This window comes from Athene cunicularia, assembly GCF_003259725.1.
Source record: "Athene cunicularia isolate RWA chromosome 1 unlocalized genomic scaffold, athCun1 chr1_part2, whole genome shotgun sequence".
Lineage (NCBI taxonomy): Eukaryota > Metazoa > Chordata > Aves > Strigiformes > Strigidae > Athene > Athene cunicularia.
The window spans coordinates 21,686,486-21,701,109 of record NW_020799092.1 but is presented as its reverse complement, the minus strand read 5'-3'; the positions used below and the strand labels follow the sequence as shown (position 1 = coordinate 21,701,109).

Here is a 14,624-nt window from a genome sequence, read left to right as displayed (position 1 = left end):
GGGGGGGGGGGGGGGGTAGAATTGTCACTCAGTTATGCTACAATGTTAACAGAGTACAAAAATCAATTGATAAACTGGCTATCTTAACTAAGGAAACAGAAATGTGGCAGTAGTAGAGCTAGGAAAAGTAATGTGCTCCGAAGCCCAACTGGAGCAGCCTCTGCTTCGTAAGGATTTAAGGTCTCCCTAACACAGAACACTGCTTGAGGAACATGGAATTCCTCATCACAAACAAGAGTAGGCTTAAAAATCATGACAAGAAAGCAAAAACCTCTGTGCACTTTCTCCCATTTCCAAATTTAGCTCTCCTACAGCCATTTAATAATCCCACTGTATTCCTCAAATGGGATAGGAAGAATGATGCCTTGGAGGGGAACTACTTATTTCTTGGGAATTATGCAGCATCGTGACATCTTGGCAAAAGTAAGATAGGCACATTTGCTGCAGCAGCAAACTATGCAGAAACTGGGCCTAGAAGAGTATGACTTTCATTCATCAACCAGTACCTATGACCATTTGCTTGGGTTTTTTTTAAATACGATTTGCAAATGGCTGCTCTTCAATTAATTTGAAAAAGTTTCCCCAACTCTCTTAATGTGAAATGACATGTACTGTACATAAATTTGCATTAAAATATCTGGAATTTTAAGTGCTCCAAATGAAAACAGAGATTTACATGAATTCTGGCTAAAAAAGGGGAGAAGGCGGTCAATAGCTTCAAACTCTGCAGTTATTCAGTAAATCTTAACAAAAGGCAGTGTCAAGTCAAATCCACTGTCTCAAACACTTCCACAGTTGTCAAATTCAGCTTGCTGCAAAGTTAAACTCCAACTTGGCTTCCTAGCTCCACAAGCACTTTAAAACCATATGAACAGGTATTACTGCCAACAGAAGCAGGTCTGATCTTTCTCTGCCCCAGTCTTTTGCTCTCACTCTTTCCTTACATCAACATAAGAATTTGTGCAAGTAAATGCTAATTCATGTAAGGAATTAATCCAAGTAAAAATAACCCATCTATATTCATCCAGCATCAGTTCCTTAATCCATTTACCACATGACTACAAAAACACTCATGGCAGCAGATGAGATGCACCAGAGCAGCACAGAGTGGGAACAAACTGACAGACAGTAAGAACTGACGTCTTTAATTATGCTTTTGTTTAAGGTAACTGCTGGTTTATGTGCTTAAACTTTGGTTTCAGTCTCTTTTTACTTCTAGTATTTATTAAACTGGTTTTAAAAAAAATTAAAACCAGTGAACTCTCCTGTGCAAAAAACCTCTGAAACTGATTTTAAACCCTGTTTCCTTTAGTAGATCACTATCTAACATTAAATGAAAGTGATGGATTGTTTCATATTCAACACTTAAAACAAGACTGGTAACAGAACAATTTAATCTGAACCTGCTGTATTATCAACAGCACTGTTAAAGGTATTTTTCGGAAAAACAGAGATCCAGTTTGACAAACAATACATGAGATTTCATTCAAATCGGAATCCTAATTATAGACAAAGCAGAAAAAAGACAAATTAAGACTGAACAAGCAGATTTCATTTCTTACACCTATTTAGAAACATCCCTGAAATCCATGTAGGCTTCTCTCTACTTCCCCAAGGCCAGACCTTCCATTATTCCAGTTCAAAGCTTTCCTCACAGAAGTCACCAATGCACCAAAATTTTGAAGCCCTATCCCCCCTGCTATTGCAAGACTAGGTTCTACTAAAACTGCTTCCCAGTGTTGAAGCCTACCCAACATTCAGAAGTCGAAAGGAGGTAGAATTTAGATGTACCACAAAGTCCAACACCTAATAGACAACCTTCTTAACTATCATCCCTTGACGAGACACAATCTTAAAGAGTGCTGCTCAGAATACTCCTTGCCCTCACCCCTGACCTCACACCCACCTCGGTGACCCCGCGTGTTCTTCACCACCATAGGGAACTCCAGCACTTCCGCCTCATCAATCATTTTGGCAAAATTCTCATGACCACCTGGCAAAAAGAAAACCAACAACATTATGTGCCACCAATCTGGTGTGGACAAATTGGGGATGTAATTGCCACACATTCCTCCCACCCTTACAGCTTAGATAATGCAGAAAAAACTATCGGTTAAAATACAACTTGGTCATGGAGCATGATCAGACTTTGAAGGTGTTTGTGATCCGTGGGATACTAACTCCTACTAGCTTTGAAATGGAAGACACAAGTTGACAAAGGCCTCTTGATCACAAACCCAAAAGGCTCAATCCAATCTTCCAAATCTGAATGCCCTGATTCTACCATCTTGTTCCAGTTTATCCCTTTTACTTTATCAACTCCCACCTTTTCAAATGTCTATCAGGAAAATAGCACAGACGTTAACACCAGCAGCAGTTCCATCCAAACTACTAACCAGAAAAGCAACATGGAATACAAAGACAATGCATAACCCAGAAAACAGCAAGAACCCAAACCTTGTCACTCCACCTCCCCCCTTTCCAAGACTTAAGTCCTGCACCTCATTCTCCCTATTTCCTGAAGTAGTACTTCAACCTTTTCGTCTCATTGCACCTGTAAAGACCTTAAAGAATAGCTTTTAATGATCATTCACATGATTATGGTTGATACTTCAAGGTTATTTGAGTTCCGTTCAATTCACAGAAGGCTGACCATGGTACAAGAAATACAGAAGAGAAAGTCAGCAAAGGGATGAGACTCCTCTTAACAGCATGTGCAGTAAAGCACAGAAATCAATCCAAGACACTGGTCACAAAGCCAGCAGCAGCCATCACTACCCTGCCATGGATTTTAATGCATGTCATGGAATAACGTGTCATTCAGTACATCCTGTACCTCTTGGCAAAGCCAGCTTTCACTGATAACTTGATACTTGTGTTTAAAAAAAACAAAATAAATAAACAAAAAAGAAACAAAAAGGTCATGCTTCTGTCAAATTCCAGAGGCAGGCATTAAAAGAACTGGCAGGGAGTTATGAACAGAGACATTTTGCAGTTACCCCATCATTTGTGGTCTCCCCCCCCACCCCCACCCCCAAAAAATTAAAACCTCATTCCTTTCTCAATGAGTTAGAGCAACCACATCTATAAAGAAATGGCATGTTTCTCCTCAAATGTGTTTTCAAAGTAATTGATGGAAACCCATGTTTTTGTCAAGTTCCCATTACAAAAGCCTACTGGTGCAACCCTACAAAGGGGAGGAAAGCCCTGATATTTCCCGAGAAAGAAAGGAAGGCTGAGGCATCTTTAATATATTGTAATTAAAAACAGAAATAGCATCAGGGTAGCGCAGACAAATGTTTCCTCTAATCTAGCACTCTGTCAGGAACCACAGACTCCAGCAGCAGGCACAAGAAGTATTAACTGTTCTGGTGGGGAAACAAACCCCAAACCATTGTTAGAAGTTGAACATCAGGGCCTGTACTCTTTTTGTCCTTTCACAATAACTAATACATTTGCAGATATTTTTATTCATATAGAAGCTTAATCTACTTTCAGGTTTTACCAAAGTCTAGATCTTTATAGAATTCTACAACAATTAGTTCCCCAAGTTCTTGTCTGTTGTTTCAGGCAGCTGGAAAAGAGCTCGAAGTGTTTTAGTAATAACAACCAAAGTTAGTTGCTTGGGAGGCTGAGTGACAATTAAAAGTTCTCTTCCTAAAGCATCAGAGCTAATCAACAAAGCCAAAACCAGAACTTGAGTGTTGTGACTTTAATTTCCTTTTCTGGTTACTGAACACTTATATCTGTGGAACTAACCTCATGCTACTTAATTCTATGGATCTCCAAAACCTGACTCATAACTTTTGCACTGTAAAAGCATAAATTGTGATAGGCAACCATACTATCCTTTTGATCCAAAAGCCTTACCATATGAAAATGTGTCTGGAAGAGGCACACCATGACCAGCAAGTTCTTGAAACGTCCAGAATTTGTTGACACAGTTGAGGATGGCTTGGGGACGATTCATCAATCGACAGCCCATCTTCTCTAGGTGGCGAAGGACTGTGATATCACTGTCACTCTGGACCCAAGGTGTTGGTACACGCACAACCACCACTTGTGGGTAAGCAGTAATGAGCTCCCCATTCACGCGGAGACCTAAAGAAGGAAGAGAAGAACATCCCAATCAACCACAAGGTCTTCAGGAGAAGGTAAACAGGAAAAGAAATACCACACTATTAAGTGATGACACCAGCAGTACCAGACTTCGACAGTGAGCATTAAAACAGTACAACTCTCCCTAAAATGCATCTTGTCAGTTATGCTGTTTCATACATGTCACTCTTAACCCACTTAAAACTAGGACTAGGCAAAGACAGACAGTATTAGAGCACACATTCCTGGGTTAAGGACGTTTTTTATAGGTGGGCACGTCATCCTTTCTATGGGTGCTAGATGCACACTACATTCACATCAGCAGTATCAATATCTCAGGAGGTTCCTGCCTCCCACCACTCATTCTTGCCTACATGATACAGTTCACACCTTTCCCAGTCCCAGCTGTACTGATCCCTCTGTTTGTGGCATCACGTTACACAACACATTGCCAAAGTAACAGAGATTAGATATGACCCTCAATAAATCCCCCAAAACAACGGTATTCTTAACACAGATAATTTCAACAAAATTATTTCTAAATACTTAATATAAATCAGATTATCAGCCAACAGGGCAGCACCCTATGTTAGTAAGGCAGGAACTAGAAGGAAAACCAGCTTTGCCACCAAGACCAACATATTACTTAATCATGACCTATGTCATGACTAATCACGACAGACTACATCTCTGAAAAAGAAACACTGAAAGATAGGCTGCAGGAATGGGAATACAAAAGGATGGGACAGGAAGGCATCAAGGTCAGTGAAGGCAGTCTGGTAGCATCTGAGGATGGGAAAAGACAAATAGGATTTGATATTCACATTATTTGCCTCAAAGTAAAACTTTCTGACCAGCATAAAATACACAGCTCACACTGCTATCACATTAAAGGTTAAAAAAAAAAAAAAAGAGATAAAGAGAAGTCAGCTGAGAAATCCCAGTGCATCTGCATTTCTGTGCCTATGGAAGGCCAGCTGTAACTATTCAGGTCTAACCCAAATTAATTACCTGATAAGCTCTATTACAAAGATGTTACTTTTCAAATACAGACTTGCAATAACTCAACCTGAAGACACACACTGCCAGGCAATGTATTTAATTTCAAGGTGCATTTGAATTAATGGGGGGGAGTGGGGGGCAAAGAGAAGAGAGGGTGGCCCCCACTCTGTACTTCCCGTTTTCTTTTCTTCTCCCAACCAGGGTATGTTAAGAGCTTGTCTTAAATACAATGAAACAGCCACCTAACTCCCAAAATGGAAGTAGAAATATGCTGCCCAGTCCTAAGGACACAGAACCACACTCTGGAAAGGCCAAAACAGAGCCATAGCCAATACAAATCCCTTTTTTCAATCCCCATTGCCATAATTGCAAAGAGATGAGAAAACATAAGCAGACGGGTGCTCTGGCTGCTCACCTCATTAGCACCAAGCACTGCCGCATTGCAGCTGACATGACTTGCGTGTTTAAGCAAGCAGGCTTCAGACACACACACACACCATTTTATAGAGGCATCTCAAGCAAGAATAGAAACAAGACACTGCTAAAAACCTAAGCAGAATGAGAACATCAGGAAATGGACTACCATCTCCTTTAGCTGGTAAAGGAGTACAGACTTAGCAAGCAAAAGATTTTTAACTTATTGGTCAGATTCTATCTTACACATGTATTTTCATTTAGATGCACGCCCAATTACACCCACTGTTCGCCACTGTAATTGCATGTGTGTCCTGATCCACATGCAAGCTGTGTAACAATCATTTTAAAAAGGACTGCATTTTCTACAGAGCCCCAAAACTGCCACTGCATCTTTGTTGTGAATTAAAACTACAGTTTTCTAATTCATAATCTTTCAAAGTCTATTTTGTTGTTTTGTTTTAAAGTCACATCACACACTGAAGTTTTGCACCACGGAATCTGAAAAACAGCAGTTTAGGGAGATGTATATGCCTCACCTGAAATTCTCCTGAATACCTGCATTAGATTTGACTATCAGCCTGGTGTAAATTCAGCCAGGCCACCATCCCCCCTGGAGTGACTCTGGAAGTACAATGATGATATCAACAGAACAATCTGAGCTTTTGTTCCAGATTCAATCATTTTCTCTGGTCTGGATACTGTTCTCCATAGAACAAAAAATTTTCTCTCCCCTCATAGAAGAGTTTACAAACAAAGAGAAGAGCTACTCAATGAAATGTGTAATTTGAATCACTACTACTGACATGCGCCATAAAAATTAGCTGCAGTCTCCCAGCAACACAGTGCTGCAAACAGAAGCAGCTTTATTACAGTAAAAAGGAGAGCCAGATTCTGCCATTTTGGAACAAGCTTGTATTCAGCATTCCATCCGAAAAACAGCAGTTAACAATCAGGTTAACTGTCATTATTGCCAAGTGGGTTGATAAAATAGTATTTATTCACTATGTGCTGGAAGCAGTAACACAGAAGATATTAATGCATACAATTAATTTCTTTTCCAAAGAACCAATTAATGAATGCAAAGAGGGAGAAAGGAGAAAAGATATGTTACAGAGATATTACTTAAAGAGTGGTTAAGAAGCAATCAAAACTTTTTTTAAAAACAGAGATGAACTCTCTTTCCTTTGCAGTAATAGTACCATCTTAGACTCAGAACAGCAGTAGTAAGTTATATTCACAGTTGCCTATGGACAGTGAAGCGATCTCACAAACATACAGAAGGCAGATGTTCAGATCATACAGAAGTACCTCGACAAATAACAAGTTGGGCCATTTTCTGTCATGGGCATCCACTGAGAAAGCCACTGAAGACACAGCAGACAGCTGTACAGTCCTTTGAAGTACCGAGAGCCAGGAGAGGGAGGTTTCAGGCTTATCTAATACTACAAACTTTACCAACATATATATAACAACCATTTTACCAGTCCGGGGGGAACAATTTCTTAGGTCATCATAAACATCTGTGTATTCTTTGTCCCTGTGAGATAAAGACTCCCGAGTTAGAACATCACACTACAAAATCAGATGCAAATCCTGCACTTGAACATGACCTGTTCTTGCACTTACTACCAGCTTTCTTTATTTTATCTCTGCAAGATTAAACTCTACAAAGTGGAATATGGTAGACATTTGACATTACACACCAAACATCACAGCATTCAGACGGAAGTGCAAAACAAATATTTTCAATGTGAACTGTAATCACTTGGGAATGAACTTGACCAGTTACACTACACCCCTCAAATAAAGCTGAAAAGCTTCAAGCTTTTCTCAAAGACAGGTCAAAGCAGCACATGATAGAATTGAGTGGGTAAACACATGATTCCTCATCAGCTGGCCCAAGTGGTCCTGCTGCATTTCATTCCCAAAGAACAGCAGGTAGGCTGGAAGTGCAAAGTAGCTGGTCTCTGATAAAAAGGCTTATTTTGACCCAAACAGATTAGAAGCCATCACATGAACCCGTGAAGTCCACAGAAAATGTACACAGCATTAAACTCTAGTGAAGACAGAAAAAAAGAGTCGGAAACTTCTCTACTGTTACCAGTGAGATCAGAAAACTGGTACCTATGCCCTAAGATGTTACTTGAGACAGTAACATCTAACATAGTAGAGCTTATTTGCAGACCAAGATACTCGGGATGACAGTAGCCTCTAAATAACCTGATTTAGTACAATTTTAGGGTAGATGCACATACTTTGGAGAAAACACAGAATTCTGGAACTTCCCAACCTTCATTCATGCACACAGCCTTTTATTAGTACCTTCTGTCTCTTCCCTATGACAAATTTCTCTCATAATCACAATTTCTCAATTAAAAAGTCTCACTCTCAAGAGGGTTATCATTTAGGTGGCACACATTCAAAATTAAATGCTTCAAAATACAGACATACAAAACTGATTTATCCTGACTTAACAAATTGCTGCCCATCAGCTAAGGCTCCTAAGCTGACTGTGTGCTTGTTCCCACCCTACAGCAAAACACAAAGCAAAATGCTTGACCTTAAGCCTTAGCGAAGGGATTTTATAACAATGAATCTCCCTGCACAACTAGGACAAGCTAAGTGCCCAAATACAGGCATCGTAACAATACCCCATAAAGCCTGAAAGCCAAACACACTTCTGCAAGTCAATCACAACCACAGCCAGAGTATGTAAATTCTTAAACTGCAGCCTCACACCTTTTACAACCCATAAGCATTGGTGCTTCATCTACCCAGTTATCCCACTTTCTCATGCTTCAGAAACTCCAAGAAGCACTTCTGCATGGATGGCATTATGGATGGGTAGAAACAATCAAGATTTCAAGAAACTGTGTGCGGCTTCTGAACATCTTAATTCACACCCAAGCAGCATTTTAAATTGCTAGACATTTTTGAAACTCATTCTGTTGAATCATTCCAATCTCTACAAAAATCAGTTCATCAGCAGATTAATAGCTACTGCAAAGCAGTATCTTATGTCCAGTCTGCATGTTACAAACAATTGTACTCTCAACTGAAACAGAATAAACACAGTTTCAGGAGACAGATCTAAAATCTCAAAGATTTGCAAGGACATAAAAAAATAATTACTTTTATAGTTCTCATTCCAGCAAACATCAGACAGTTTAAAAAAATACATCTCAGTAATAGCAAATAAATTCATAAAAGAATTTTCATTCCAAATTATAATTTTGGAAAACAGCCAAAAAGAGCAAACTGAGTCACCAAGACCATGAAGTACTTAGGACTCAAATTCAAGTCTTCAAATAGAATATGTGACCATAAGAACCATAGCCAACTTCTTCAATAAAATGGTACACTACAAAGCTAAATGCTTACAGTATTTAACACACAAGCAGGAGATCTGGATAGGCTTACATGTAAATCAAATTACTCAAATCAAGTTTCTATTTTTATACAATGTGAATCATCAGTATTAACTGATAGACTATGATAGATGAAAAGACAGGCAATGTCAGAAGCTATAGCCTGGTAAAGAAACCCAAAGGACATTGACATAAGAGTAATAAAGAAACTTTCTCGGGGAGAAATACTACATATACGTTTACTTCTACTGGTATGTTAGAAAAACCTACATCTGTAAATAGGTTTCCATGATGAAAAACACCAAGCCTTCCAATCTGTGCCTGAAGACTGATAACTGCCTTGCTACCTACCCATGGAAGTTCATGACCTATCCTATCAGGTTTCTGACCAAATGGATCAGAAGAGCAGGAATGATGCACAAAAGATGGGTTTGCAGAAGTTCCCCCCTATTCAGTGCTGCCATAAATCCAGCAACATAAAACATTCTTGTTATTAACCCTTCTTCTTTCAAACGGACTTCCAAATGTATACATTTCACTGAATTTATCTGAGAACTGTGTGACCATGACAAGTGCCCAGACATGACAACAAAGTTAAATTATTCCCTGTAGAGCATAGATAGCTATGAAAAGAATCCTCACCTCTGTGGCCACAGCTGCCACAAGCAGCCACTTCTCAGAAGAAGAATCTAACTTCAGTGACTACATCTGTCTTTGGCAAAACCCCCAATAAATGCTAACTGCTCTGGAATATATAACTAAAACTAAGCAGGGAAAAGGTGTTTCAGTATTCAGAGACATCCAGTATATGGAATACATTTCTAACTGGCATAACATACAAGTGGAATAATGCATTGTCATCATGCATACAGCATTCCAAAAAAAAAAATATTTTTGAATCAAATGTTCAAAAGCACTAAACATACACTAGCTCTCATCACGTTCCCAACAGGAGCTAGCAGGGACCAAGAACTTCTAAAAATATTACCCAGATTTTTCCCCAGAGATCAGTATGCTATCCTGAAAGTCTCCAGATCTCTCAACTTCGTTATACCAATTTATTCATCCATCCATCCATGGAGTTGCTAACGTTTCCCAAATGAACAGTCACTCAGCAAGCAAGGCTATAATGAATTCAACTTATTCAGCTGGGAAAAACAGGTTAGCTTTCCATCATGCAAACCTTTCCTCGTATTTTGAGGACATCACACCCTGCTACCTACTTTTTCCAATTAATCAGCTGTTCTAACAACAATCACTGATTGTTTTTTCCACAAACCTAGGCTCACTCCCGTTCTCAAAACCGTGCATTACTATTTCTGGTTCATTCATTCTCCCAATATGTCAGCCACAAGACACTGCGTAATATTTGTGTTAAAGTTCTAAAGTGTTTAATAATTACTTACAGTTTACTTGCAGAGAATTAAATGTGTTTCATCCTGATTGCTATATAAAAGCAAGCTTAAAGCTCAAAAGGGAAATGCCCCGAACTTTAACAGCAGATTACTGGCAATAACAAGACATGTTCCCTCAACAGAGCTAGATCTCTAAATTTTTTAAAACTCAGCATAGTTTGAATATAGATTCTGCCAAGAGAGTGAATTTAAAAATAACTAACAAAAGCAGTATTAACATTAACAAAATACTATTGTATACCTCAAAAGCCTGCTGCAAAATGCTGATTTAACATTACATACCTACCTATCTATAAAACAAATGTAAGCAACATCAATGCCCACAAATTGGGTGACACAAAGTATAGCACTTTAAATGCAATTTTATTTAAACTAGAATTTAACCTTTGAAGAGAAGCTAACACACTGAATTTTTAGAAATTCACCCACTTATTAACACCAAACTAAAGTTCCTCACTGGGAGTTGCACAGGCATTTTCTCTTCTGCATCACTTACCACCTGACTGGCACTGTTTATTAGTTTGAAAACTAAGTTGTAACAGTATCTCTAAAATTTCACTGTCATGCAAAAGCTCCTTTAATATCTAATATTACCAAGGTATTTTTCACTCTAGTGTACACAGAAACAGATTCCTACAGCAGTTCTGTGCTGGGTGTTTTAAATTCATATTCTCTCCCTTGTTATCCGACTTAGGTTTTCAAACCAAATTAACAAGTGCTGGCATTTAACCCTATGGGTTTCGTATGACCTCAATCTCCTTCTCCACACAAACTTAACCAAAAGGCTTTCCCGCTAAGATACACTTCCACAGCTCAGCAGTTCAAATGAAGTCACACGTAGCAGAGACAAAACTGATCTCTCTAGAATTGTACTATGCCATTCTATTCTGAAACAGAGAAATAAAGAGCAGCAGCTTCAGCTTCAATTCGTAAATTCCTAACGCAAGCACTGTGAAAACTGTCACAAAAGGCCACTGCTGCAATTTCAAACACAAAGCAAGCAGGTACCTGAGTTAAACCAGCTCTACTTCATGTCCCATCCTGGACACAATGGGCCTCTTTCCCAGGAAGAACACGGAACCACTCTGAAAAATGCACAGGCTATTGAAAAGGGTGAAAAAACTTGGGAAGGACAACAATGCTCAAACTGATTATGGCCATTCTGGGTCAGGGTTCTTTTCAGGCACAAGGGATAACAGAACAGATGCCTATATGCCTACCTCACTAAATCAACACTAAGGAGACTGATTATGGCTAGATCTGTGTTTCTGAGCTACATTTGTAGTCACAATACATTGTTTGCTTATAATCCCAAACCACAAGCACTTCTTCAGAGTCACACATAAATGTGAAGTCAATGGATCCAAATATAAAAACATATGTAAAAGGTATATTACAAACACAAATTAATTCTAGACCATCAGCTTGCTCTGGGAATTGATTTTATGGTAGGTAAACATGGAAACTATACTGAAATTGTGTTAAAGCCTCAGCTACCATTATTATATGCATATAAACAAACAATTAAGAAACTTTGTATCACTAACCAAAAAAATCCATTTCCAGACAATACCTGAAAGACATTCAAACACGTATAGAAAGAAGTATCCAGTATTTTAGCCCTATCCCCAAATATGCATGCTTTGGTGATGTAACTGTTAAAATGTATTTTAAATGGAGTGTTGTAAAAAAATGCCACAAAAGGGGAATCAAAAGATTCATTAAATAAAACAGTATTGGAAAAGATGTGATTTCAAACACCTTGAAGAGTCATTTTCTGCTTTTCACACAGAGTTTAAATAAAGTTCTCACCATACATCTGCTTTTTTAATTTGCTCCCGGGCAGAGTTAGAAGAATTTAAAATATTTTCCACAGCATAAACTCAAAGAAAATACATTCAGGATAAGATCGATTTAAATTTACTGAAATTAAAAATGGAAGTGTAGCTGTTGATTAAAGTCTTAAATTATTTGAATTACAACAAAGCAAAGTCTCTCACACCTCACTTTAATGACTCTGAGTGCAAAGGAGATGGTTTCAACTTGAATGTTTCAAAAAAGGTCCCCCAATTCTTATACAAGTATATTCATGCACATATGCTATACAGACCCTGCATAAGCAGTGATTACATTGTCTATATTAGACTTCCCATCAAAGCTCTGAATGACTCTAAGAATTTTTCTTATTAAGAGAAAGCTCAGGGTCACAAACAGGATTTATGTATCCTGCCCTCACTCACTATGTGCCTTTAAAATGTATGTCTAGCAACTGTACTACAAATTCTTTCTTGTTTTCACCTGTAAAAACCAAAACCACCTTGGGTTTTATGATCAATTTAAACTGATCTGATCTAAGCCAGAGCTGACATACATGGGGAAAATCCTATCTTACCACACTACCAGCTATGTGCTCTCATAATCTCTCCTTTGTCCAGGTGTTCATGACAAAGAAGCAGCCAACTGGGGCAAGGGGGATGACAGGGCAAGTATTAACTTTGCAGCTTACCATAGCTTCACAGTTGGTAGTATCACCATTGTGAAAAAAACAAGTAAGATATGATGAGAGGGTAAACAACACTTCTACTCTGAGTAATAGAAATATTAAATATTAAATCAGCATAAGCAAAACAAAAATGACACCTACTTCGAGGTTAAGATAGCTGAGAGAACAAACTCATCACCAGAACCTTGGGTCAGCCCTGTTCTGACTGTACAGTTCCACTCTACTTTGCTCCATTTCTGGCACGTTTCTCATCCTCTCAGTGGATTAGGTCGGACAGCAGAGCACCATTCAGGGTTTTCTGTGCTCAGTTACTTACCCCAGACACTTGTGAGGCAAGACTTCAGTTAACCAGACCCCATCCTGCAAGATCAAAGGGTGGGTATGCACAGACAAGGAGAGGTGAGGAGTAAGACAGAACTGCCTGTCTTACAGTTAACATCCAGTCAGTTCTAACATCTGACAAAAAACTACCACACTCAGACACAAACGCTAAAAATCAGCACGTCAGCACTGCCACCAAAAGAAATAGTCCTGCGCAATTTGCTTCCAAATGCCACGATACCTCTCCACATTACCTGCAAGAGCATTTGCACACCTATTACACGATGACCTGAATCCACAGGAAAGAGGAGGCAACACAGAAGCAAAAACATGCAGGTAAGAATAAAAGGGAAGGCTTTCCTCTTCCAGTGTCAGCATCCTCTTAAAATCTTTCAGGTGACTTCTGAAGTAGACCAGGATTTGAGAGATCATTATTTGGATTAGCAACAACTGGTGCATCAGCCTTTGCTACTACCAAGCTTGTTGAAGCATGCTTAAAGCAACTTTAGCTTTCTTGAAGGAAACTCAGTCAAAAGCAGAAAAAAAACAAGACAGGCTAACCTAGTAAGAAAAAAAAAATAAAAATCCCAAAGCATTTAATATCTTTTATTATCTTTTAGCTATTGGCTTCTTCTCAAAAAGGAAGGAAAAAAAAAAAACACTGGCCAGAAGAGAACTACAAACGCAAAATACAAAAAGGTAGCAGGGGAAAAGCACATTTAAGAAACTCTATATGAAAGGAAGCTCTCAAAAGGAATTTAAAAGAGGTTCTAACATAGCACTTTTCCTGTTTGCTTTATCAGCTACTCATGTTCTCCTGCGTGATCAATGGTCTTAAAGGCTGCAAAGTAATTCCAAATTTTAAGCTCAAAAGTTTGCTAGGAAAAAGACTTGGTGTCATACCCTTAATACAGTAAGGCTGTATTTATTAAAACAAGGAATGCCTTTTTGATGCATGATTACAGCTCCCAAGTTTGACAGCAACATGGATTATTAATAGTATCCACAATCAGGAAAAGCATGCACATCACTAGTATCAACAGCAAGACTGTTTCAGCGCTAACATACTGATTCAAAGTCTGACTATGTAGACCATGGGAGTAGAAATGCTGTGCCATAGCTTCGGTAACAGTAAGAAGGAATGCTCATTAATTAATGCATGGGGTTAATGGAGTTTCTCCAGAAAGGTCTAGAACATGCCGTAAAGTGTTGGTCTTCCCTGAAGATAACATGAAAACCTTTCTATGTAGGCAGACCTCATAAAATATGGATATGACTCCAGAACAAAAAACATGTTCAAATAAAATATGCAGTTTCATGTTATATTTAACCTGGTTCAACTATGTGCTGCAGCAAAAAGAAGGCATCTCATCTCCTGTACCCCCATTCTCTTAACTCTCACCTTTCATCAGGCCTAGTATCATACAACCATACAGGAAGTCAGATCAGCTTGTTGTTCTGAGAGGAGGAGGGTTTTTTTAAGAAAAAAAAAAAAAAAAA

At 38.7% G+C, this 14,624-nt stretch overlaps 1 protein-coding gene across 7 annotated transcripts in view; it reads right to left on the bottom strand.

Moving 5' to 3' along the window:
• The window catches only part of RIMKLB (ribosomal modification protein rimK like family member B), a 78,286-nt gene that overhangs the window by 35,505 nt on the left and 28,157 nt on the right, over positions 1–14,624 (bottom strand). For all 7 annotated transcript variants that reach the window (XR_003400342.1, XR_003400344.1, XR_003400343.1 and 4 more), the window contains 2 exons: positions 3,871–4,101; positions 1,907–1,993 (listed from right to left, as the gene is read on the bottom strand). Coding sequence is in view for 4 of the 7 variants with exons in the window: in XM_026867719.1 (XP_026723520.1) it covers positions 1,907–1,993; positions 3,871–4,101 (318 nt within the window). In the remaining 3 variants the exon portion in view is untranslated. The remainder of the gene's footprint in view (positions 1–1,906; positions 1,994–3,870; positions 4,102–14,624) is intronic.